At 48.0% G+C, this 25,609-nt stretch overlaps 1 protein-coding gene across 6 annotated transcripts in view; it reads right to left on the bottom strand.

Moving 5' to 3' along the window:
• Positions 1-25,609, bottom strand: part of LOC119394514 (probable nuclear hormone receptor HR3) — a 185,974-nt gene that overhangs the window by 30,955 nt on the left and 129,410 nt on the right. For all 6 annotated transcript variants that reach the window (XM_037661834.2, XM_037661835.2, XM_037661836.2 and 3 more), the window contains one exon: positions 23,168-23,289. In XM_037661834.2, coding sequence (XP_037517762.1) covers positions 23,168-23,289 — 122 coding nt within the window. The remainder of the gene's footprint in view (positions 1-23,167; positions 23,290-25,609) is intronic.

The raw sequence follows: 25,609 nt of genomic DNA, 5'->3' as shown, positions 1-25,609 counted from the left end.
GACAGACAGACAGACAGACAGACAGACAGACAGACAGACAGACAGACAGACAGACAGACAGACAGACAGACAGACAGACAGACAGACAGACAGACAGACAGACAGACAGACAGACAGACAGACAGACAGACAGACAGACAGACAGACAGACAGACAGACAGACAGACAGGACAGACAGACAGACAGGACAGACAGACAGACAGAACAGACGACAGACAGACAGACAGACAGACAGACAGACAGACAGACAGACAGCAGACAGACAGACAGACAGACAGACAGACAGACAGACAGACAGACAGACAGACAGAAGACAGACAGAAGACAGACAGACAGACAGACAGACAGACAGACAGACAGACCGACAGACAGACAGACAGACAGACAGACAGGACAGACAGACAGACAGACAGACAGACAGACAGACAGACAGAAGACAGACAGACAGACAGACAGACGACAGACAGACAGACAGACAGACAGAAGACCGACAGACAGACCGACAGACAGACAGACAGACAGACAGCAGACAGACAGACAGACAGACAGACAGACAGACAGACAGGACAGACGACAGACAGACAGACAGACAGACAGACAGACAGACAGACAGGACAGACAGACAGACAGACAGACAGACAGACAGACAGACAGACAGACAGACAGACAGACGACAGACAGACAGACAGGACAGACAGACAGACAGACAGACAGACAGCAGACAGACAGGACAGGGACAGACAGACAGACAGACAGACAGGACAGACGAAGACAGACAGCAGAACAGACAGACAGACAGGACAGACAGACAGGACAGGACAGACAGACAGACAGACAGACAAGGATAGACATGATAGATAGATAGAAGATAGATAGATAGATAGATTCGCTCAAAGCCGCTAACGTACAGCTAATAAATGCTTCGCGTTTAAAAGGCGACCGTCTCTGTCGAGAACCTGCTGCCCGTACAGAGGCATCTCGAGTTTATGCAAGTTGACCGAGGGCTTAGCCACACATACGTCCGCTGATTTGTGAATGTAGAATGCCTCCACAATCTGCATAAACTCGAGATTGACTATCTAACCGCCAACCTGCATTCATAACCACGTGTCTTTCCTTTTTCTTTTTCTTTATATGTGTGATTTCTGAAAATAAACCTTCAGTTGTTAGTCTGCGCGCGTCTCGTAGTCCTTCCCTTCGTGTTCGTGTTTTTTCGCGCAAAATACAATCTGGAATGCAATACCAACTCGCCCAACGCTCACTTCTTCTAAGCTATATTACTAGTTCCTTGGGTTCTTTTCACTGCTTAAACTTTTCCACAGTTAACCCTGCCATTTTGGTGGCTCTTTACGCTGTGTGCGTATGCCGGGCTAGGACTGTTTCCTGGCATGTGAAGGCCGGAACCTGCCCAGCGGATGTCCAGTCGTTGTGCGGTTGGATTGAACCATCGGCAAGTCACACGAAACGCTTCTGCAGGATTTTGAAGTCGGAGTGGTGGAGACAAGCAAGGCTCTATGACGATTGCCTCCGAGTTCACTATGGTGACGGTGCTGGAACCCGGAAGACTCGCCTGTACCGACATTGGTGTGGAACTAGATTCCGCATCACTGAGTTCCTCTGGAATTCTGCCTGGCCTACGCTTCCCAAGAAGAAGAGGATTCGGGCACCACCTGGCAAAGTTGTGTTTCTGGATAAGGCCTCAGTGCAAGAAACACATATGAAGACCCTGGGGTTAGGACCTAAGTTTTGCTTAGAGCCAACTCTGGGTCATGCAGACATCTTGGCCTTGGGGCGCTCTGTGGCTGACAGGGTTCCTGAAAGTGAAAGGACAAGGTGTGTCGCCGAGGGAGCCGAGGTCGCCACCACCTTCAAGGGGAAGCCTGGCATAAAAAGTAAGGTGAACCGTTTGGTGGATTTCATGGCCACTAGTGGTATCAGACCTCTGGTCTCGGATAAAGAAGGGTCTTTCGTCGTGATGGAAGAGGGTACCTTTTCGGAAAAGGGGACGCAGGCTGTTAACAAGAACCTAATGCAAGTCAAGGACAGGCCAACCGATTTGAAGAAAAGGGCTGTTAATATGTTGTGCGAGAAGAAGCTGGAACGGTTATGTGCTGGTGTCAGGAATGAAAAAGGACAAGTTTTGAGGCTGTTCTTCACAGTAAAAACCCACAAGGAAGGTGAGCTCTTTCGGGTGATTGTCTCGGAACGCGGCACCTGGCAATACTTGGTGTCTGGTTACTTGCAGAAGCATCTTTCGTCCCTTACTATCGAGACCCCTTCCGTGTCAAGAACTCTGATGAGGTGATCCAATTCCTGGCGGCCGGAACTTTCTCCGACATGTCTGTGTTTAGTGTAGACGTAGAGGACTTGTTTTATTCTCTGGAACATGGTAGTTTACTGAAGTTTGTACGTGAATGTATACAGGACGATAATGATGAACTAATGTTCCAAAATGAGTGCGGTATATCTGTGGGGGCATTTCTAGAGATACTAACCATGTATTTGGACTCGACTTTGGTTGCTTGGAAGGGTGGTGTGCATAAGCAGAGATCCGGCGTGTGCATTGGTTCCCTGGTTGCGCCCATACTTAGCGAAATTTTCCTCAGCAGGATAGACCGCGACCTTGTAGTAGCTCTGGATGGTCTCGTGTTGAAGGTAATGCGGTATGCGGTACCTGACGCGGTAATGCGGTACCTGACGGACAGAGAGCAGTTTGTTGATGTCCAAAATTGCAGCTCTGGTGCCCGGCCGGTCTCCTCAGGAGTTCCTCAGGGCAGTGTGCTAGGGCCATTATTGTTTTTAATTTATGTTAATGATATAATAGATGTTATCCCTGCAAATGTGTCCATTCGGTTATATGCGGATGATAGTGTTATATATAAGGAAATAGTGTCACATGATGATCATGAAGAGTTGCAGAGATGTCTTGTAGCAATTTCTGAGTGGTGCTTGAATTGGGGAATGCAGCTAAATGCGGAGAAAACCGTACTTTTGCGCGTAACAAGAAAAAAGCCTCCCAGTGAATTTCATTATCAGCTTGAAAACAGAACTGTAGCCGAAGTCGAAATATATAAGTATCTTGGCGTTACTCTTACCAATAAACTAACATGGAAAACACATATTTCAGATATCTGCTCAACCGCCTTAAAGAAGCTGTGGTTCGTAAAGAGGAAGCTTAAACACGCGCCTATAAGAACTAAAATGTTAGCTTATAATGCAATCGTAAGATCAAAATTACAATATGCTGTTGAAATCTGGGACCCACATACTAAAAATGACATTTTGAAACTTGAGCGAGTCCAGAGAAAAGCTGTGAGGTTTATATACGGAAAATATGCCAGGAAAGACTCCCCGTCCTCATTAATGTCACAAAACAGTATACAGACACTACAAACACGCAGAAAAATTAATCGTCTGGTACTACTACACAATACACTTGCTGCGAAAAATAATATGGTTTTGCACTCTTCGGTATGTAGGCCTACTACGAGAAAAACAAGACACACTCACGAACATTTGCTTGCGCCTATTTTCGCGCGAACAAACGCCCACAAGTACGGTTTCTTTCCTCGAACGGTGAGCGAGTGGAATTCACTTCCTATTCATGTATTTCAATCGAACGATTTCATGGCTGCCTTGACAAACCATTTTTCTTGTGAATTTTAGTGATGTCGAGGTGAGATTGCTGTTTCTTTTTACGCACTATGTACATTTCATATGGCATTGTTTACGCATGTTGTATTTTCTTTTCTTTTTTGCTTCTTTGTTTTTTCTCTTTCTGTAATGCCCCTCCTGCTTGGGCCAAAGTATTGGCCTGCAGTATTTCTAAATAAAATGTGGATGACTATCTTTTGTTCGTTGAGGGGACTGGAGGCACCAACATTAGGGACAAGGTGCTCATGGTATTCAAGGAGAAGGGGTGCGGTTTGAGCTTCACTTCAGAAGTTCCTAGGGAGGGAAGCATCCAGTTCCTCGACTTGAGGATCACGACAGAGCATGAGCACACCTGCTGGAGGTATTCTCCGAGGTCAGTGAAGCCTATCCTGGATTTTAGGTCCGACCACTCTAAGCTGGTGAAGGATGGGATTGCCACGTCCTGCCTGTTCTCCGCCTTGCGTAAATCGTGGCCACATCGAATGGAAGAAGCTTTTTCTAATCAAGTAATGCGACTAGAATAGTCCAATTATCCCCGCAAAACTTTGGCTTTCCTCAGCGAACGAGTATTGAGGAAAATAAAACGTGAGGAACGAGGTGGCCTTGTGGTGGAGGCTCACGTTAAGGATAGGCCGGTCGTCTGCATTCCTTATGTGCACGCGTTTGCTCATCGCATGAAAAAGGTGGGAAGTCGTTTTGGGATTGACGTAGTATTTTCCGCCAAGAATAAGTTAGGTCGCATCTGCGCAGCTGTGGAAAGGAAAGTAGAGGGTGGCAGGAAAAAATGGAATGAGTGTGACGTGAAGCACCGTGACAGATTGGTTGAATGTGGAAAGGGGGTAGTATATCGTATTCCCCTATCGTGTGAAAAGTGTTATATCGGTCAAACCGGGCGTTGTGTGAATAACCGATTAATGGACCATAAGAACTCGTTGAAAGGGCAGCCTTCGTCTAACCTTTGCCTGCATTGTAAGGAATGTGAATGTCGTGCTTTACTAAAAGAAACTAAGGTGCTGTCGAGGCTCAAGGATAGGACCGCGCGAGAGATTGTGGAGGCATTCTACATTCACAAATCAGCTGACGTATGTGTGGCTAAGCCCTCGGTGAACTTGCATAAACTCGAGATTGACTATCTAACCGCCAACCTGCATTCATAACCACGTGTCTTTCCTTTTTCCTTTTCTTTATATGTGTGATTTCTGAAAATAAACCTTCAGTTGTTAGTGTGCGCTCGTCTCGTAGTCCTTCCCTTCGTGTTCGTGTTTTTTCGCGCAAAATGCAATCTGGAATGCAATACCAACTCGCCCAACGCTCACTTCTTCTAAGCGCATTCCAAGTGCTCTTGGCTAGGAATCCGGGCACAGTTTCAGAAGTCGTCAGCTTGTGTCAGAGATACGACGAGTTGAAGAAGCGCGCGCTCTGACTCGGCAGCCTCCACGGGGTGGTGAGTCGTTGTGCAGTCTCGACACCATGCCTGATCATTCGACGTTGCTTCAGGAGGTCCGAGACTTCGTCCGCGAGGAAGTCGCCCGCCAACTTTCCTTAATGCCATTTACTCACCAGCCAACCACCCGTCTTCCCATCCCTCTCCGCACTGTTATTTCGGAGGAGGTTGCCCACGCTGTTCCCCTTGCACGCCACGAGCCGCCTCCATCGAGCCCTGTTCACTAAGCCCGTGCGGCGCAGCCTGTGGCCGCTCCTGTTGCCTATGCGCAAGCCGGGCAGCCTGTGGCCGCGCCCCTCATGTATGCGGACGTTGTGCGTAGGCTTCCGCAACCACCTTACACCACGCACTCAAAGCCCATGCAACCGCCTGTCTATACTGCTTCTTGGACAGCACCGACAATCGCCAATTCATGGAGGACGCCAGATAATCGACCGATTTGCTACGCCTGCTACACTCCCGGACACGTCGCCCGCTATTGCCGCCGTCGCCCCCAAATTTTCGGCGACCGTGACCGGTCGTCGCAATCCGGCAGCCAGCCCTTTCCCCATTACGTTCCTGGCCCATCACAGCGCGATGTCCCTACTCACCGCCCTGCCTTCCAGCCGCAGCGCTCACCATCTCCTCGGCGGCGATCACCCTCCCCCATGCGTCGCCGGCCCGGACCCTCCGACCAGGAAAACTAACCGCCGTAGTTCAAGAGGCAAGAACTGCGCCATCTTCGAAGTTTCCAAGCCCTCACTCCTCCCTTGCTAACGTGATCGCCATAACTGTTGAAGGTGTTCGTACTTTTGCACTTGTGGACACCGGTGCAGCCGTTTCTGTCATAGCCGCTAATCTCTGCCGTTTATTACGCAAGGTAACGACGCCGCTTTCGGGACTGTCACTCCACACCGCAAGCTCGCAGCAAGTGACGCCTCCCGCAGCCTGCACTGCAAGAGTTTTCATTGAAGGCAACCTGTATATCGTTGAGTTTATTGTTCTTTCTGCCTGTTCGCACGTCATTCTCGGGTGGGACTTCCTATCACGCCGTAATGCCGTCATCGACTGCACACGCGCCGAAGTTGAGTTTTCACCATTGTCTGACGCCCCATTACTTGACGCTCTTCATCAGCCGCCTAAGTTGCTCGTTCGTGAAGATACAGACATCCCTCCTGGCACTTTCGCACTTGTTCCTGTTTCCTGAAACGCCCACACCGACGCTACGGTCTTTTTCACGCCGTGTGATGTTTTCACGAGTCGTAGAGTTCTGCCGCTACCTTTCGCAACGATTTACATCGCCACCGGCAGCAGCAATATATTCGTCTTAAATCCGCTCTCTGCACCTGTCACGCTGCTTCCAGGCGAATGTCTCGGCCACGTGGAAAATCTCGACTCCTCGTCTCTGGTTGATGTCCCGGATGACTGCTGCGACCAACCCAATGCCCTGTCAGCACTCGTGGAGTCGTCCAGGGACATGTTTTCCAGTGCCTTCGCAGATACCCTCACCCCTGCCGAACACGCCGACCTACTTGATCTTCTGCACGAGTTCCGGAACTCTTTGGATGTGTCGCAACCTCAACTGGGCCGCACGTCGCAAGTGAAACATTACGTCGACACCGGTTTACACCAGCCGCTGCGTCCAAGACCATACCGCGTCTCCGTTGAAAAGCGCCGCGTCATTAACGACCAAGTCGAAGGTATGCTTCGTAGAGACGTTATTCGACCATCGCACAGTCCCTCGGCATCTCCTGTCGTCCTGGTGCGTAAGACGGATCCATCCGGCTTTGTGTGGACTACCGTCGTTTAAATAAGATAACCCGCAAGGACGTCCATCCTTTGCCGCGCATTGATGACGCCATTGACACCCTTCACGGAGCAGAATTCTTCTCATCGCTGGACTTGAGGTCTGGCTATTGGCAAGTTCCAATGGCTGAAGCCGATCGCCAGAAGACTGCATTTATTACACCTGACGGACTCTACGAGTTTAACGTCATGCCCTTTGGGCTTTGTACGCGCCTGCTACGTTTGAACGACTGATGGATAATACGCTATGTGGACTAAAGTGGTCTATGTGCCTCTGTTACCTCGACGATGTCGTGGTTTTCTCGCATGATTTCTCTACGCACCTCCTTCGCCTCGGGCACGTTTTGACTTGTCTGATCAACGCTGGCCTTCATCTTAACCTTAAGAAATGCCGCTTCGCTGCCCGGGAGCCCGTCATCTTAGGCCACATTGTGTCCAAACACGGCGTATTACCTGCTCCCTGCAAAACTTCGTGTAGTCGCGGAATTTCCCAAGCCCACGACCATGAAGGAACTTCGAAGTTTTGTAGGCCTATGTTCGTATTTCCGGCGCTTTGTTCGCAATTTTGCATCCATCATGTCACCGTTAATCCAGCTGCTTCGCGGCGGCGTCAACCTCTCCTCCTGGTCTCCTGCATGTGACGTCGCCTTCGCTACACTGCGCCGCTTGCTCACCTCCCCACCTATTCTTCGCCTTTGATCCGACGGCTACCGAAGTACACATAGACGCCAGCTGGGTCGGGCTTGGTGCTGTCCTCGCTCAACGAAAGCCCGGCTATTCAGAACACGTCGTAGCCTACGCTAGTCGCACGCTGACGAAAGCCGAAACTAATTACAGCGTGACTAAAAAGGAGTGTTTGGCTTTGGTGTGGCCGCTTGGAAAGTTCCGGCCGTACTTATACGGCCGCCCGTCCGACCTAGTCACCCATCACCACGCGCTTTGCTGGCTCGCCACGTTGAAGGACCCTTCTGGCCGCCTAGCGCGATGGGCATTCCGCATCCAGGAGTAAGACATTCGCGTCGTATACCGCTGCATACGCAAGCACTCTGACGCTGACGCCCTCTCCCGCTCGCCTTTACATTCAGATCCAGCGTACCGAAGAACTTGCGTCCGCCCCTTGTCATCTCTCGATCTCGACTCCATAGCCACCGAACAACGTCGTGACCCGTGGATCGCATCACTTCTTGATTATCTATTTGTCACATCCACCCTTCCTGTATCTCGATCCCTCCGACGTCAAGCTTTCCATTTCACCATCCGCGATCAACTGCTTCATCGCCGCAACTACGCTGCCGATGGCCGCCGGTGGCTACTGGTCATTCCGCGCAGCTTGCGATCGCAAGTATGCGGCTCACTTCACGACGATCCCCAATGTGGCCACGCCGGGGTGTACAAGACATACGAACGCCTTCGCTGTCGCTATTACTGGCGCGGGATGTACAATCACGTGCGAAAATTCGTGCAATGCTGTCCTGACTGCCAACGACGCAAATCGACACCTTTATGTGCGACTCCATGGCGCACTGCAGCCGCTTTCATGCTCTGCCAAGCCATTTGATCGCGTCGGCGTTGACCTCTACGGTCCCCTTCCGATGACCCCAGATGGCAATTGGTGGATTATAGTGGCTGTCGACCACCTGACACGCTACGCCGAAACTGTCGCTTCGCCAAGCGCTACAGCTCGGGATGTCGCCTCTTTCATTTTACGTCACTTTATCCTTCAACATGGCGCGCCTCGAGATCTCCTTAGTGACAGAGGCCGCGCTTTCTACTCCGAGGTCGTCGAAGCTCTGCTCTCGGAATGCCACGTCATTCATCGGACAACCACAGCACAGCACCCGCAGACTAACGGGCTCACCGAACGGTTTAACCGCACGCTGGGTGATATGCTCTCGATGTACGTCGCATTTGACCATATCAACTGGGACCGTGTTCTCCCCTATGTAACATTCGCATACAATACCGCGATACAAACAACTACCGGATTTTCGCCTTTCTTCCTCCTTTACGGGCGTGAGTCTTCACACACTATCGACACTCTACTTCCCTACCGTCCTGATGCTTCCGAGTGTCCACCTGTCTCCGAAGCTGCTCGACAAGCCAAAGAGTGCCGCCATCTCGCCCGCACGTTTACCTCGCAAGAGCAGCAACGCCAGAAAGAAAACCGCAGCACCTCGCTTCCAGATCCTAGCTATGCCCCAGGGTCTCTTGTATTGCTCTCTGTCCCATACCAAATTCCAGGACTCTCCTCGAAGCTCGTTCCACGGTACGAGGGGCCTTACACCGTCCCCAGACAACACTCGACGTCCCGAGGTCGTCCTCAAATGGTACAATCGTCCTCGCACATTTCTCGATGTCCTTGGTACGTATTGAGTACGACACGAGCTGGTTTGGCCCGGAAACGTCTTTGCGAGTGCTTTCTGAGGACAACAAGTTGTCCTGAAAAGGTACTTCCAGATACCTTTTGGGGATGACAAAAGCAATATCGAGAGCGCGCTAGCAAGTTGTCCTGAAAAGGTTCTTCCAGGGACCTTTTGGGGATGACAAATGCAATGCATGCACTGAGCGCTTACATATGATTCCTCGCGTCCTTTTCACACTAAGTAGATGCATATCATATGTGAAAATTTGAAAATTTTCTCAGCACGTTTGTTTCACACAGACATTGCATATTTTCGCCTCGTTGCTTTTTTTTGGTTGAAAAGCTTCAAATTACGCGTTTCGCTTTCTGAAACACAAGTAATTAATAATCTTGGGTATCGAAGCTGATATTGCGAAATGTTCATTTAAAATAGTGTGTTCCTAAACGTGGCAGCCATATATTAGTGAATATCCACCGCTGAAGCGCGTAATAACAAACTAGCCGCTGGCAACCAGTGACCATGCGTTGCCGTTCTGGATAGTCAAGTAGCCAAACCTGGCCAAACCAGCCAAGCCATTCCAAGTCAACTGACTGTCAAGATGGGATCTTGCAATGAAGGTTAGTGCAATGCAAACCGCATCTTTGTTGTTTGTGTGTACAGTACAGTTTAGTGTACAGTTAACAAAAGTAAGATGTCTGAAAGTGCAAATTGTAGACGTCGACGGGAGGTCAACCGCCGTGTTGATGGGTGCTTCACGTTACTCAACGCTCTGACTGGTGCTCCAATGAATGGATCGGCACCAGTCGAACAAATCGCGGTGAATTGTGCTTCGGAGAGTCCCAACGTGAATAACGGGGAATCGAGGTCTGCGTCTGACACATGGCCCGACCTCGGGCAAGTGAACTCGATGCCCGTGTCGAGTTCACTGGTGGGCTGTCAGAGCGGAGCCTCTAACACTAATGAATGCACTGTGCACGATACACGTGGTGACGAGGACATTGTGCCAGACTTTCGAGGAAGTTTACAAGCATGGGCCATTGAGTCGCAGTCGTCGCATGCTGCGGTGACATCACATGAGACTGTCATGAAATGTAGCATTGTTCCCAGGGGCGTAGCCAGAAATTTTTTTCGGGGGGGGGTTCAACCATACTTTGTGTATGTTCGTGCGTACGTTTGTATGTGTGCGTGTATATATACGCAAGCAAAACTGAAAAATTTCGGGGAGGGTTTGAACCCCCCCAACCCCCCCCCCCCCCCCTGGCTACGCCCCTGATTGTTCCACACGGGACAGCATCTGGTTCCTTTTGCATGTATTAATCCTTTTATTAAAATCGTAACTGCCTTTATTTGACGTCTTTTTTTTTTTGCAGGAGTAGTCCGGTACAGTAAAACATCTTTGCAAATTTGTGTTGAATGCCTTAATATTGCTTTTTTTTTCAGACACTGCCTCTGACTATATACTTGGACTCGGATGCCTGAGAAAGCGGTCCTCATAACCAGTCGGGACTAATTACTGTTTAAATAAATGAATTTCAATCAACAAGCTTTGTTTGTATTTTTTGTCATAGTCAAGCACTTATTGTCACCTCTCCGTTTATTGACGCAGTATACATACACAAGACCTCACAGAGGTGTTTTTCCTTTAATGTATGTAAATACCTTGAAAAGAATAAATCATATGTAGTAATACAAAATATCACAGCCTACGGTACCGAACCGGCTGCACAATGGTTGTTCTGAAAACATACTAAAAAAGTCCTGAAGTGTTGTTTTGAGGACGTCCTGAGGTTGTTATGAGTACGGACAACAGGACTGGATTAGTGCCATTCTAGTACCTTAACAGGACGTCCTGAGGATATCATAATGTCCTCAAGGTGGCATACTGAGGATGTCCTGAGGTTGTTATTGTGTTGTCTGGGTCTTGGAGAAAACCTCTCCAGTTAATTTCCTTATCGAGCCAGTTTCTCGATCGGATGGCATGCGCCGGCGTGGACGTAACATCCTCCATGTTTCCCGCCTCAAGCAGTACCATGAGCCTCTGCCTGAAACTTCTTAGGTCGCCAGGATGGCTCCTTTTTCAGCGGGGGCGATTGTGAAGAAGAACATGCGCCTCCATCCATCAGCATCGCCAATGCTCGGCTCGCTCGGCTCGTCTTTCGGATCGCCGCTGTGCCTCTGGGCGGTTCTTCTTGCTGCCTTGCCGTTGACAACCGTTACGTCCTTGAACGGCCAATAAACCTCTTCACAGTCGTAATAATTGAGAGCAACAACGAAGGTTCTGAGCCGGTCAAAAGCAAACGACAGGAGTTCGTGAGGCTCAGGGAGCAGACCCAGCCTTGTGGGATACTTGGATACAATCAAAGGTCGGAGCCCATGGTATGGTCATTCAGGATGAGTTCTTGTATCACCAGGAACACATTGTGGGGCGCACGCACAAACAGCTAGTGCTACTGTTGCACAGACAGAAAGGAGTGCTTAAAATGGCTCACAATTCACCATGGGCGGGCCATTTAGGAGAACGGAAAATGCTACAGTGGGTGAAAAGCTCATTTTATTGGCTGCAGGTGCCTCGGGACATAAAGCAGTACTGTAGATTGTGTCATGAATACCAGGTGAGATCTCAGGTAATGCAGACAGATAGGGTCCCGATAACGTTTTTGGCAAGCCTGAGTGTGCCGTTTCAGACAGTAAACATTGCATCGGCCCTCTGAACGCCCCTTCGACTAGAGGTCACCGCTACGCTCTTCGAATTGTAGACTTACACGCTAGATGGCCGGAAGTAGTATGCTTCCGATCGCTAACGGCAAAGGCTGCTTGTGATACGCTACTGCAGATATTTTCGCACCATGGGGTGCCGCAGACAATTTGCTTAGATCGAGGCACCAACTTTACATCAAAGATGACGCAGAAGGTGATGCAAAGGTTGGGAATCACACCCAGCTTTTCCACACCTGATCACCCACAAAGTAATGGCTTAGTGGAACGATGGAATGGCACGTTCAAAAGGATGCTTTCCTACATAGCCAACATGGACGGTAGTGGGATAGGATGATTCCATTTTTGCTATAGGCATATTGCGAAGCTCTACATGTGATTACAGGGTGGTCACTGTTCGAGCTGATGTACACCCGCCCACAAAAGTTTTCGGAACGTGAGCTCCACTTGAAATGCGAATTTCTCCTCTGTTAGTGCACGGCGCTTCTAAACTAACAGGTAGTTACGTAGGTCGCAAGCACTACTATAGTCTGGAACATCTATTTGTAGGCTATGTTCTCAGAAAAAGCGGCAATATCGCTTTTTCGGAAATTCCGCGTTCCGTAAACTTTTGGGTAGGGGGGTACGGGCGAGGGCCGAACGGGCCCCTCTCGATCCTCGAAAAGACTTGGTCAAGAGACTGGGTAGTGCCGGAACCATTGGGTATTGGCGGCGAGGAGCTACGGAGTCGCCCTCTATCGGACGCGCCTCGATTGCGTGCTAGGTAGGATACCACCGGCGCGCTCCCCATAGGTTTTGATTCGGCGCTCTACAAAAACACCGCGCGGAAGCACTCCAGGGCATTTCTGTAAGTACTTTCGAAAGGAACTGTGTTCTTTACTGTCAAAGCAATCATTTTCGACGAACTAAAAGCACAAGATAGTCTACAGTCGCTGTCTCATTGCAGAAAACCGAGCACCCGCTTCACGCGATCACCGCGTTGCAGACCCCTGAACGGGCTTCTTGCGTGAAAGGTAGTCACGCGCTGAGTGCAAACTATGTGAAATATCTCATTAGAGTAGACTGTCTGTATAATCAAACGGAGCATAACAGAAAGAAGCCTCCTGCTTGGGCCTAAGTATAGGCCTGCAGAACCTGTAAATAACTAAAGGCCAGCGATCGCACGGGTTCGCGACGACTGACGGTGCCTCTGCATGTATGAGCGTCGGCATGTATGTTCGTAATGATGGTTTCGCTTTTGCTACGAGCGCGTTTTGGCACCGCGCTGTGGACTTTAGGCAGCAAAATATGAGAATTTGTGAGTACACAAACAACTACTGTTGCGCGGACGCTATCAGAGCAGTTGAAAAACAATTTCGTTACAACTACGGCTTCGGTGCGCATGGCAACTTTGTGATGTGCCGCCCCGAAGATTTAGTGTTTTTTTTTCGGTCTAAATTCGTGTACGTTTTAATGTCATTGGACAAGTTGTCTCGCACTGCGTATTGGTTGGTTCGTTGATCCTCGGCTACTTGGCGCAACCCACCGTGGGGGATCGGCCATGAAACGGGTGGTACCTTATTATAGAAATAAGATTGTTTTAAAATCCGAATATGTTTAGGAATGAATGGTATAAAAAAAAGCCGGCAGATCCCACGCATTGTGGGAATCGATGTAATGCGAAGCAGCCAGCATAGAGCTGCATACATCGTCTTGTATGTCGTTTAGCAAAATGCGTGTCATGGTTTTCATGTTAACTCCTATTATTTATGTTCGTCACACAGTAACGTCGCACAATACCAACTTCAAGGTAGATCAAGCTAGCGAAACAGCCGCCAGCGCACCATGAGCCTGGCACGTAAGTCATGCTGTACATGACATGTGTGTCATCATTGTCATGACTTTCGTGTTAACTCGTGTTATTTATGTTCGTCACACAGTCACGTCGCAAGATACCAATTTTGGTGTAGATCAAGCTAGCGAAACGGCCGCAAGCGCCCCATGAGCGTGGCACGTAAGTCATGCTGTACATGACATGTGTGTCATGATTTTCGTGTTAGCTCGTGTTATTTATATTCGTCACACAGTCACGTCGCGCAATACCAATTTCGGGGTAGATCAAGCTAGCGAAACGACCACCAGCGCCCCATGAGCGTGGCACGTAAGTCATGCTGTACATGACATGCGTGTCATGATATTCATGTTAACTCTTATTTATGTTCGTGACACAGTCATGACGCGCAATACCAATTTCGGGGTAGATCAAGATAGCGAAACGGCCGGCAGCGCCCCATGAGCGTGGCACGTAAGTCATGCTGTACATGACATACGTGTCATGATTTTCGTGTTAACTCGTGTCATTTATGTTCGTCACACAGTCACGTCGCGCAATACCAATTTCGGGGTAGATCAAGCTAGCGAAACGGCCGCCAGCGCCCCATGAGCGTGGCACGTAAGTCATGCTGTACATGACATGCGTGTCATGATTTTCGTGTTAACTCGTGTTATTTATGTTCCTCACACAGTCACGCCGCGCAATACCAATTTCGGGGTAGATCAAGCTAGCGAAACGACCACCAGCGCCCCATGAGCGTGGCACGTAAGTCATGCTGTACATGACATGCGTGTCATGATATTCATGTTAACTTGTGTATTTATGTTCGTCACACAGTCATGACGCGCAATACCAATTTCGGGGTAGATCAAGCTAGCGAAACGGCCGCCAGCGCCCCATGAGCGTGGCACGTAAGTCATGCTGTACATGACATACGTGTCATGTTTTTCGTGTTAACTCATGTTATTTATGTTCGTCACACAGTCACGTCGCGCAATACCAATGTCGGGGTAGATCAAGCTAGCGAAACGACCGCCAGCGCCCCATGAGCGTGGCACGTAAGTCATGCTGTACATGACATGCGTGTCATGATTTTCGTGTTAACTCGTGTTATTTATGTTCGTCACACAGTCACGTCGCGCAATACCAATTTCGGGGTAGATCAAGCTAGCGAAACGACCACCAGCGCCCCATGAGCGTGGCACGTAAGTCATGCTGTACATGATATGCGTGTCATGATATTCATGTTAACTCGTGTATTTATGTTCGTCACACAGTCATGACGCGCAATACCAACTTCGGGGTAGATCAAGCTAGCGAAACGGCCGCCAGCGCCCCATGAGCGTGGCACGTAAGTCATGTTGTACATGACATGCGTGTCATGATTTTCGTGTTAACTGGTGTTATTTATGTTCGTCACACAGTCACGTCGCGCAATACCAATTTCGGGGTAGATCAAGCTAGCGAAACGACCGCCAGCGCCCCATGAGCGTAGCACGTAAGTCATGCTGTTCATGACACGTGTGTCATGATTTTCGTGTTAACTCGTGTTATTTATGTTCGTCACACAGTGACGTCGCGCAATACCAATTTCGGGGTAGATCAAGCTAGCGAAACGGCCGCAAGCGCCCCATGAGCGTGGCACGTAAGTCATGCTGTACATGACATGCGTGTCATGATTTTCACGTTAACTCGTGTTATTTATGTTCGCTACACAGTCACGTCGCAAGATACCAATTTTGGTGTATATCAAGCTAGCGAAACGGCCGCCAACGCAGCATGAGCGTGGCATGTAAATCATGCTGTACATGGCACGCGTGTCATGATTTTCATGTTATGACTTGTCATTTATGTTCGTCATACAGTCATGTTACACCATACCAACTTTGGTGTACATTGGATTAACCAAGCGACCAGGAGAGCACAAAGTCGTAGGCGGCTAGATAGATAGATAGATAGATAGATAGATAGATAGATAGATAGATAGATAGATAGATAGATAGATAGATAGATAGATAGATAGATAGATAGATAGATAGATAGATAGATAGATAGATAGATAGATAGATAGATAGATAGATAGATAGATAGATAGATAGATAGATAGATAGATAGATAGATAGATAGATAGATAGATAGATAGATAGATAGATAGATAGATAGATAGATAGATAGATAGATAGATAGATAGATAGATAGATAGATAGATAGATAGATAGATAGATAGATAGATAGATAGATAGATAGATAGATAGATAGATAGATAGATAGATAGATAGATAGATAGATAGATAGATAGATAGATAGATAGATAGATAGATAGATAGATAGATAGATAGATAGATAGATAGATAGATAGATAGATAGATAGATAGATAGATAGATAGATAGATAGATAGATAGATAGATAGATAGATAGATAGATAGATAGATAGATAGATAGATAGATAGATAGATAGATAGATAGATAGATAGATAGATAGATAGATAGATAGATAGATAGATAGATAGATAGATAGATAGATAGATACGCTCAAAGTCGCAGAAGTTCGCTAAGAAATGCTTCGCATTTAAAATTCACTGGTCCAATTGATCGGTCTTCTCAGCGGGCAAATGCCGCTGCTTCTGTTTCTTCATTCAGTGCATTCGTTTCGTTTGGTGCTCACACAAAACGTGAGCAAATGCGACGCCCTTTTTTTTAATGCTCCTTATTTATCGTTTCCTTTGCATTCCGGTGAACTTGCCGCTCTCTGGCATCAACAAATTCATAGACCAAAGCTCCACCACTTCGAGATTGCTGGTGGAAGGAGAAGCAGTCTACGAGACCGAGCATGTAGCAGCATGCAACGCCAAGGAAAAGAAAGAAAATACAGTAATGTTCGCCGGACTTGTTCTGCAAACGTCGGCTGTGAACTAGGACTCACATGAACTTGAAATAGCGGTGCATACAATAGAAGTTTTTGCAGCAACCAGCAGCCGCAAAACAGTATAGTAATTATTTGGCGAGTACCCCAGCAATTTTGGCAGCAGTGTCGTGTCTAACGCCAACAGGGTGGCATTTTTCCCACGTAAATAAATGAGGCTCCAAGAAAATACGTGGGGTTGGAGAGGCCCAACGTGAGTCTGAGAGTGGCACAAATAAATTTGGTCCTTTTAGCACATAGTATTTGCGTCAGGGGAACGTCAGCTTGACTGAAAAATTGTTTACGAGAACGGATAACTGGGCTAGTTTGTGGGAACTCATGTTAAGGCAGGTAGCGCAAAGAGACACGGACACAAGCGAAGAATAAGTGCACAGGACAAGCGCCAACTTCAAACTGTTTGAAGTTGGCGCTTGTCCTGTGCACTTATTCTTCGCTTGTGTCCGTGTCTCTTTGCGCTACCTGCCTTAACGTGAAAAATTGTTATTGCCAACATAAATGCAGCACACAGCCGCAGCATTTGACTCTCTCCCTATGTACGTCCACCAGAAAACGTCGCGTAGCTTATGAAGGCGAAAGCCTTAGATGCCTCTTCAAACGGGAAGATTGACCATCGGCGGCGTCAAGACCAGTGACGCAAAAAATAATCGTCGCGTGATGACGCCATCATGACGTCACAGATCTAAATTTGTAACTTCATTATGACATCACCATGACGTGACATAATCTGATGTCACATGATGACGTATTCAAACATGGTCCCTCTGCATTGCCTCCGTGATCGGTGGGCCGATCACGGAGGCAATGCAAAAGGTCGTGTAGCGTATGAAGGCGAAAGCCCTAGATGCGTCATCAAACGGGAAGATTGCCCGTCAGCGTCCCGCGCCGGCGGCGTCAAGACTAGTGATGCAAAAAATAATCATCACGTGATGGCGTCACCATATGACCTCACAGATCGCCAAAATATGTAGTGTCATTATGACGTCACGTAACGTGACGTCACATGATGTATTCTCATGTCATGGCCGTTTTGCATTGCCTCCGTGATCGCGGTGACAGAGGCCGAGCAAAGCCGCGTTAGGCGCAGAACGCTTTTGGAGGGGGGCGCGGGAGAATCAATACATCGATTGACAAGAAGAAGATGGCTGTCGCCTTCGAATCATCTTTGGCGATTGCATAAGGAACCCTGTGAGTTTTTTAATTGAACGTATCTAAACAACGAGCTGCGCATCTGCAGCCGGTTTTATGGACGCTGTTGAGGCCCGTGTACTTAGATTTAGGTGCACGTTAAAAGATGCCACACGCGTGAGGGGGAGACAGAAAATTAGGTGGGTAGATGAGGTTAAGAAGTTTGTAGGTATAGCGTGGCAGCAGAAAGCACAGGACCGGGTTGATTGGCGGAACATGGGAGAGGCATTTGCCATGCAGTGGGCGTAGACAGGCTGATGATGATGATGATGATGAAAGGACCCCAGGTGGTCGAAATTTCCGGAGCCCTCCACTACGGCGTCTCTCATAATCGTATCATGGTTTTGGGACGTTAAACCCCAGATATTATTATTATTATTATTTTATGGACGCCGAGCGCGGGGCCGACGAACAAGAGGTCGCACGGGAGGGTTCTGAGATGGTATCGCACGTGGTAAAAGGTAGCGTCTTTTTCATCCTGTGGCAGATATATAAGCATCATATTTGCCGGCGGGAAGCGCGCGCGAGCCATCGTCGCAGTACGCGCTGTCTGCAACTCACCGAACATCGCAGGCCCGACGCAGTAATGAAAGTCTTCGCCGCGGAAGTCTTGTTGCAGACAAGACTCGTTGCCGATGGCTACTTGCGGGTTCTTCGCTTTACAAACCATGCTTCACGCAGTTTCTTGTCCCGCGGGTACCGGTGCAGGCTGACACTGGGCTCCGTTGCGTAAGCCCGGCGCTGCAGCACCGAGCGGTAGAGCCCCATGTTCGTCGCCTTCGGAGGCAGCCACTCTATTACAATGGTTTCAATTGAGTAGAAAATGCGAGAAAACTTCCGTATTTGATCAGACCGCAGCGCATGTGAGACTTGAAACTCGTTTTCAAAGCACGCGGCAGCGTTCCACAAGCAGCCGGCGCGGCCGCTAAGACCACGTGATCCTGCCAAGCACGTCACGCCGACGGTGGCGCCGGCGTTTCCAGTGGTGGGCCTCGCGGCCAATATCGCTAGTGAAATACCTTGCGAGGCTTCGAAGTAGTTTGGCAGATGCTTGTGAAGAAGCCGCTCGACAGAGTGAGTCCGTTCAGGGGGACTACGTGGGATGCTATGACTTGAGGGCCACAGACAGTTTGTTGCAGGGGACCAAGTACTATGGCTGGAGAAGGAAGGAGAGGGGAAGCCAATGGCAAAATACAAGGGACTGGTCACTGTGATCGCAAATCTGTGACCATACAGTTACACCGTTGAGCTCGAGGACGGTTCACGCACAGCGCTTGATGCTAACAAACTTCGGTCCTGAGTAAGTGCAGTAGGAGTGATATGCGAGGGTGACCAAGAATTCGCAGACGTTCCAGTCCTGCAGTGTGGTACAGAGGTGCAGGCAATGCTGCAGCCCAATGACATGGCGCATCTGGAGCTCGCACAGCGAGAACAGCTGCGAGGCTTAATCGCGAGGCACTCAAGGGCGTTAACAAACAAACCCAGCACATGCAAAGTGGGAATCCAGAAAATGAAAGTCAAAGCAAGGGAACAACCACGACATACCCCTGCAGGGTGCCGGTAGCGCTAGTGTATGACGTAAAAAGGCAGGTGAATGAGCTCAGGCAATGGGGATTAATACACCCGGTCTAAAGTCCGCATCCGTATCCACTGATCTGCGTATCAAAGAAGGATGGGGACATACGCATCTGCTGCAATTACAAGAAGGTGAATGAAACAACGGAGGCACTCGTTTCCTATGAGCGTGCCAACCGATCTATTACACCAAGCAGCGAAGGCGAAGTACATAACGCTGCTAGACATGTTCAGGGGCTACTGGAAAGTACCTCTCGATGAGGATGCGCAGGTTTGCACCACATTTACCACTCCCTCAGGGCAGTACACATGGAAAGTAATGCCCTTTGGGTTAAAGAATGCCGTCAGCACCTATCAGACGATCATCAATGATATACTAGTGCCGCATAGACATTACGCTTGTGCATACATTGACGATGTGGCAATATATTCTGACAGTTGGGATGAGCGCGTCGAACATTTGGAAAAGGTGCTTGCCTCAATGGTGAAAGCATGGTTGACGCTTAACGTAAGCACATGCCGCTTTGCACGACAAGAAGTCAAATTCTTCTGTCATATTTTGGGGTCAGGCAGGCACGGAACCAATCAAGAGAAGAACCGCGCGATTAAGGAGATTTCCGCCCCCGAATCTAAGAGACAACTCCGCAGTTTTCTCTGGGCTGGCCAACTATTATAGGGACTATGTGCCTGAGTACTCCGATGTTGTGTTGCCTTTGATCAACTTAACTGGCTGACGTATTCCACACAAATTACCTTGGAACAAAGAGGCGCAGGAGGCATTTGACAAGGTGAAAAACTGTCTATTGTAGGCATGGGCGATGTAGGCCCCAGATCCGGGGAAAGTATTTATCCTCGCAACAGATGCATCCGATCCCACTGTTGGTGCATGCCTGGCACAGCAGGATATCAAGGGCAAAGAACGCCCTATTGTTTTCCTGAGCAGAAAGCTTAGCCCGGCCCAGGCCCGATGGGCCGCAGTAGAAAAGGAGGCTTATGTGATCATTTGGGCATTGGAGGCATGGCTGTTTGGCGGTAAAGTGAAGGGGATTACTGACCACAACCCGCTCAAATTCCTGACCCTAACCCCTCCCGAAAGTGCAGGGCTGACATTCTGGGCGTTGGCGCTGCAGAAGTATAACCTGGTAGTTGAGCACAAAAGGGGGGCTTCTAAACGCTAATGCCGACGTAATGTCGCGGTTGGTGACTTCTAACGATGATGCATAAAGGGTAGGCAAGCTAAATGGGCATGTATTCTTTGTCAGTGCATGCGCGCTACGGGGTGAAGTGGGTAAGAGCCACGGACAGTGCCCCGTGCGTCAAGCCTGTCGACATTTGTGAATATGGGATTGTGCATATGTGTGTGGGTGCGTATGTTGCATGTCATAAATACAGTGCAACACAGTTGGAGGGGAGGTGTTGGGTCCGAACGGCACACTTCCACCCAAATGCCTTCCATTTTCACCCGCCCACACGGACAGCAACCCCCACACCAAGACAGAGCATGGAGAGGGCCACCGTGCGAAGGAAATCTGTCTCATCGGCGGGCGGAGCGATTTACACCGACAAAGCCCAAAGACGGCGCATTGGAGGAAGATAGGCGACGCTACTGCACGGGTTGAAAGGCACCTGTGGCATGCCTTGGGACAATCGAAACCAGCGCTGTGGTTGCAAACTCCGAGGCGCGTTCTCACGACCCGTCTACACATCATGCCGAGAATACCAGGGCCTAAGGAGAAAAGGCATTGAGCGCCGTGAATGAACAACGAACGTGAGAGAGGCGGTGTTTCATTGGGTGATTGGCCAAAGGGAATCCGGGCCGGACATCTTAACGGCAGCCAATCGGATATTCAACGGAGGGAATCTGCTGCTTCCCAACTGGACTGTAAATAGTGGTTTTATGTGAGAAAGTCTATTAAACCTGCGGCAAATGATTTGCAAAGGAGGAGACGCACAAAACATTCTTGAGCAACATGATGTTGGAGTTGTTTCCATGAGGTGCCAGCAGGTGAAAGAGTCCATCATCGACTCCCTTGGTCGCAGCCGTCATCTTTTTCGCTACAAGTGTGATGATTGGTACTAAACAAGAAGTTAATTGGCACTAACCAACAGGCAAGGACACAAGGAAAGACACATGGGGCTCGCACGCGGTGCTGACTGCCATCTGATTTGGAATATGTTTCTGATAATGATGTACTCAGAGTTTATTTATTTATTTATTTATTTGTTTCAAAGTACCTTACAAGCCCCTAGAAGCATTGCGTAAGGGGGTAATGCAAGAAAATGTTTAAAAAGTGTACAATAATGTGAAAATAAAAGGAACAGGTATGTAAAGAAATGAAAACAAGAAAAAACAAGTTGGAGCAACATGTGCGGGTGAAGATTACGTTAGGTGATGTACAACCAAAAAAGGCAAGAAAATAATGCACTTTGAACCGCGACAGCTCATTACACTATAAAATGACACATTAAAATATGAACAATGTAATAAAAGAACGAACATGACATAACTTGGCTATTACAAATAATTAGTTAACGTAAAATTGTACACAAATAAGAATAAACGCAATGAAAAGAATAATGTAATAGGTATGGCGTGAAGCATTATTTTCACAAATGTGCTGTAAGTAGACGCCCGACGTTTTCTTGCTTACTCTCGGAAGCTACGGTGTTAGGAAGGTCGTGCCAAAGGCGAATGACTCTTGGAAGAGCTGAATAGTTAAATGAATTAATCTTCCTGTAAATATGCATGAAATTAAATTGTGTAAATGTTGGAACCTATAATGAGGAGTTTCAAGCTGCAAAATTGATGACGCTGCGTTATAGATGTATTTACGACACAATGGGAGCAGGGCGACATCCCGACCATCACGCAAAGGATCAAGTGATAAGTCGAGTTTAATTTGTGTAATGCTTTTGTTATAGTCATACCAAAAGCATCACTGCAAAAGGCAACATGTCCAATACCTACACTGGTGATTGATGGTTCTTGTCAGTTCCTAATAAAAGATCCTGTAAAGGACTCATATTTAATTTTTACAGTGCTGCCAGAAGCTCGCACTAACCAGCTTTTGTAATGTCCGAAACAGCCGCATATGTTGGTCTGGTATAGTTTTGTAGCAGTGCAAGTATAACAGTTTATAATTTGTCTCAGCTGTGCATGACTAAATGCAGGTCATCCATCTGACCTCTTCCAAGAATGTGGACAAGTTTTTTCTTCAAACTGAAGGCAAAAACAGTCGCAGATACTGAAGTCTCCATTTATAGTCACTAAGCAAGAACTTAACGTAAAGGTTACCCGGCTAAGTACTACATGAATAAGCAAACTAGAATTACTCATCAGCTAAGTATTATGCTGGAAATGTGCATGAGACATCGAAGTAGCCTATTGATGCAACTAAGGCAGGAGAAGATGGAGGCTAGAAGAGATTCTTCAACACGGGGTGTTGCTAACGTTCCAACAAGTGTTCTCATTTTCTACAAGGAAGCAACAGCCTTGAAGACAGCGCTATTTGTCGAAACATTGGCTCCAGCGACACCCCGTGTTTTTCATCTCTGTTAGTACAGCTGTCACTTTGCATCAAACAACAAACTTGTTGAGAATAGTGGAAGGGGATGTTGTGGCGACTGTTGTGCTGTCGCAGTAGGGCACCCACATTTGAAATGGAAGTCAGAATTTGTGGATGCCGCACGTTCTAAGGACGTCACCCACCATGTTTTTGTAAAGCATGACGCGAGAGATGTCTAGTGGCTTCCTCGTCAGCTCCTGTATCTGTTCCGTGCTGTAGAGGCAGGTGCGGTTGTGCGCATCCGATACAGTCTTCGCGAGCAGATCTGCGCACCACGCCACAAACGACACATGAGCCTGAGTGGAGTGCCTCCTTCCAGATGGGCTGCTCAGCCACACATCACCAACAAAACATAAAGCATCTGCACACACACCAGTACTTTTTGAGTAAAATTTGGCTCTACTTTCACTGATAAGGTTCAGTTTCATGAGGGATATGAGTCATCGTTAACATTAGTAAAACATGCAGCTTGTTCTTACACAAAGGCTGTGGCATCAGTACGCCTGATTGCAATAAAACTCATTGCTGAGCGAGCTTGTTCACGATGCTGCGGGTGAATGAAATGCACAAAACCGACAAGGGCAACAAGTCGACGCGGCCAAGCACCTGCCCGTGCCGAGCCCTTATCGACGTTGTGCATTTCGTTCTCTCTCAGGCAAATACATTTAAAATCATTCTTATTATGTTCAGCAACAAAATGCGCATGAGCGAGAACACAGCACTGAAGAAGGGCTGTCAGTTAATTAGTGTACAGTTGAACCCGACTATATCGAACTCAGGTAAATCGAATTATCCTTTACATCGAACTACATTCGATCACAGCAATGCCTTAACATCAGTGTATACAAATATCTATGGCTATATCGAACAAAAATAGCTGGAACGTTTGATATATCGAACATCGGGTAGCGGGAAACACCCCAAGAATTGGCTTTCCTTCACAAACTTTTGGTTTCTCCTCATGAAGGGGCTTTCTTGCATGTGTTTGGGAGACTGAGCGGCGTGATTAGGGCTCCGCTTAGAGGGAGTAGAAACTACCGCTTGCCTTCACACGATTCCCTCTATAGTTCCTCATCGTAGCGCTGCCGGCTCGTCATGCGGGGTCGCCGTTCACATCTCCGCTCATTTGGTTAATGCGAGGGATGCCGTAAAGCAGAAGAATGTGCTCTTCACTGCAAAGGTTGCGATAATCAATACAGTTGAACTTGGGGAAAAGAAGCTCTACGTTGCCGCTGCGTAGAGCATCTTAGGAAGCATGCTGAATATGATATTTAAAACAAGGCCAACATTAGGGCCAAGTCTGACTAGACACTTCCAATGCCCGACGAGTACACACAAATGTGTATGAAGATTCTTAGAAACTATGTACATCGATACCATATCTCCTCGCGTATCACCCACCCCTGCATATAACTGCGCATCCCCGTCTACGAACCGCAGAAAAATGTGATTAAAAGCCCCCAAAAAAACGTATTGTCATGATGGCGTCTTCCTGACTTTATTATGAGGCAGTGCCGTGAAACCAACTTGCGCACCGAGATGCGCATTCCAAATTCAATAATTTCATTCAAAGTTGTATATCAAATTAATCTATATATCAAACTAATTGCCGTTTTTTGCGAGTTCGATATACGCGGGTTGGACTGCATGTTATATGATGAGCAGTGCATATCACCCCACACACACAGAAGCATACCCTTCAAACGCAATCGAACGTCTCTGCTCCATGAACAAATTGTTGTTCAACTAAAACTAAGTTCAAGAAGCGAAGTGATGACAATATAGAGAATAAAACACCCTGCTTGTCATAAATGCACATCTCGCTCATGGCCTCACATTTAAAACAAGGTCAGCATGAACACACACTTTCCATCTAACGATGTACAAAAAAGAAAAAAAAATGAGCTTCGCGGCATTAATTTGCGTGCAACCACTGCAAAGCATTTCATAGCACTTCTGTATTCTGCAGAACTCACTGCTGTCACTTGAAACACACCCACAGAATGCTTAATGCTTCTCAGACTGTTAGCAAACAATCAACAACGGCTCCTTCATGTTCATTACCAACATTAGCATTGTCAAGAAAGCAACTATGCTACACTGGTCACACTGCCTGAAACCCAGCAACAAAGAAAGAATGGGAATAGAATTATTGCATGTGTGTTGTGTAAGTATCAACAGGGCCCAAACCTGTGTGCCTGCGTGTGCCTGCGTGTGTGGTTGACTGCATGAATATATGTAAAAGCCTGCACTGTGTATAAAGGCAAAGAATACGTGTGCCTCTTGTCTATGTCCCCGTTCCATAGCGCTCGTTTGTTCCGCACCAACAAAGAATAACATGTGCGAAGGCTGAGAAAGAAACGCGACCCTTGCCTCCATTGGTAATCACGTTATTTTTTGTTGGCACTGACTCTCCGAGCGCTCTTTAGGTCTCCTGGATTTGGCTGCCCTTTCTGCAACAGTTCAGGAGGCGCAGCACTATCGCATTTGATTGGCTAGTGGAGCTAGCGCCACTTGCCCTTCGGCACTCAGTTTGACGTCGTGCTGCACGAGTCCATCTGCACTTTAGCACTAGCTTCTCCGTG

Source organism: Rhipicephalus sanguineus, chromosome 5, assembly GCF_013339695.2.
Source record: "Rhipicephalus sanguineus isolate Rsan-2018 chromosome 5, BIME_Rsan_1.4, whole genome shotgun sequence".
NCBI classification, from domain to species: Eukaryota; Metazoa; Arthropoda; class Arachnida; order Ixodida; family Ixodidae; genus Rhipicephalus; species Rhipicephalus sanguineus.
This window is presented reverse-complemented; position numbering and strand designations above follow the sequence as displayed.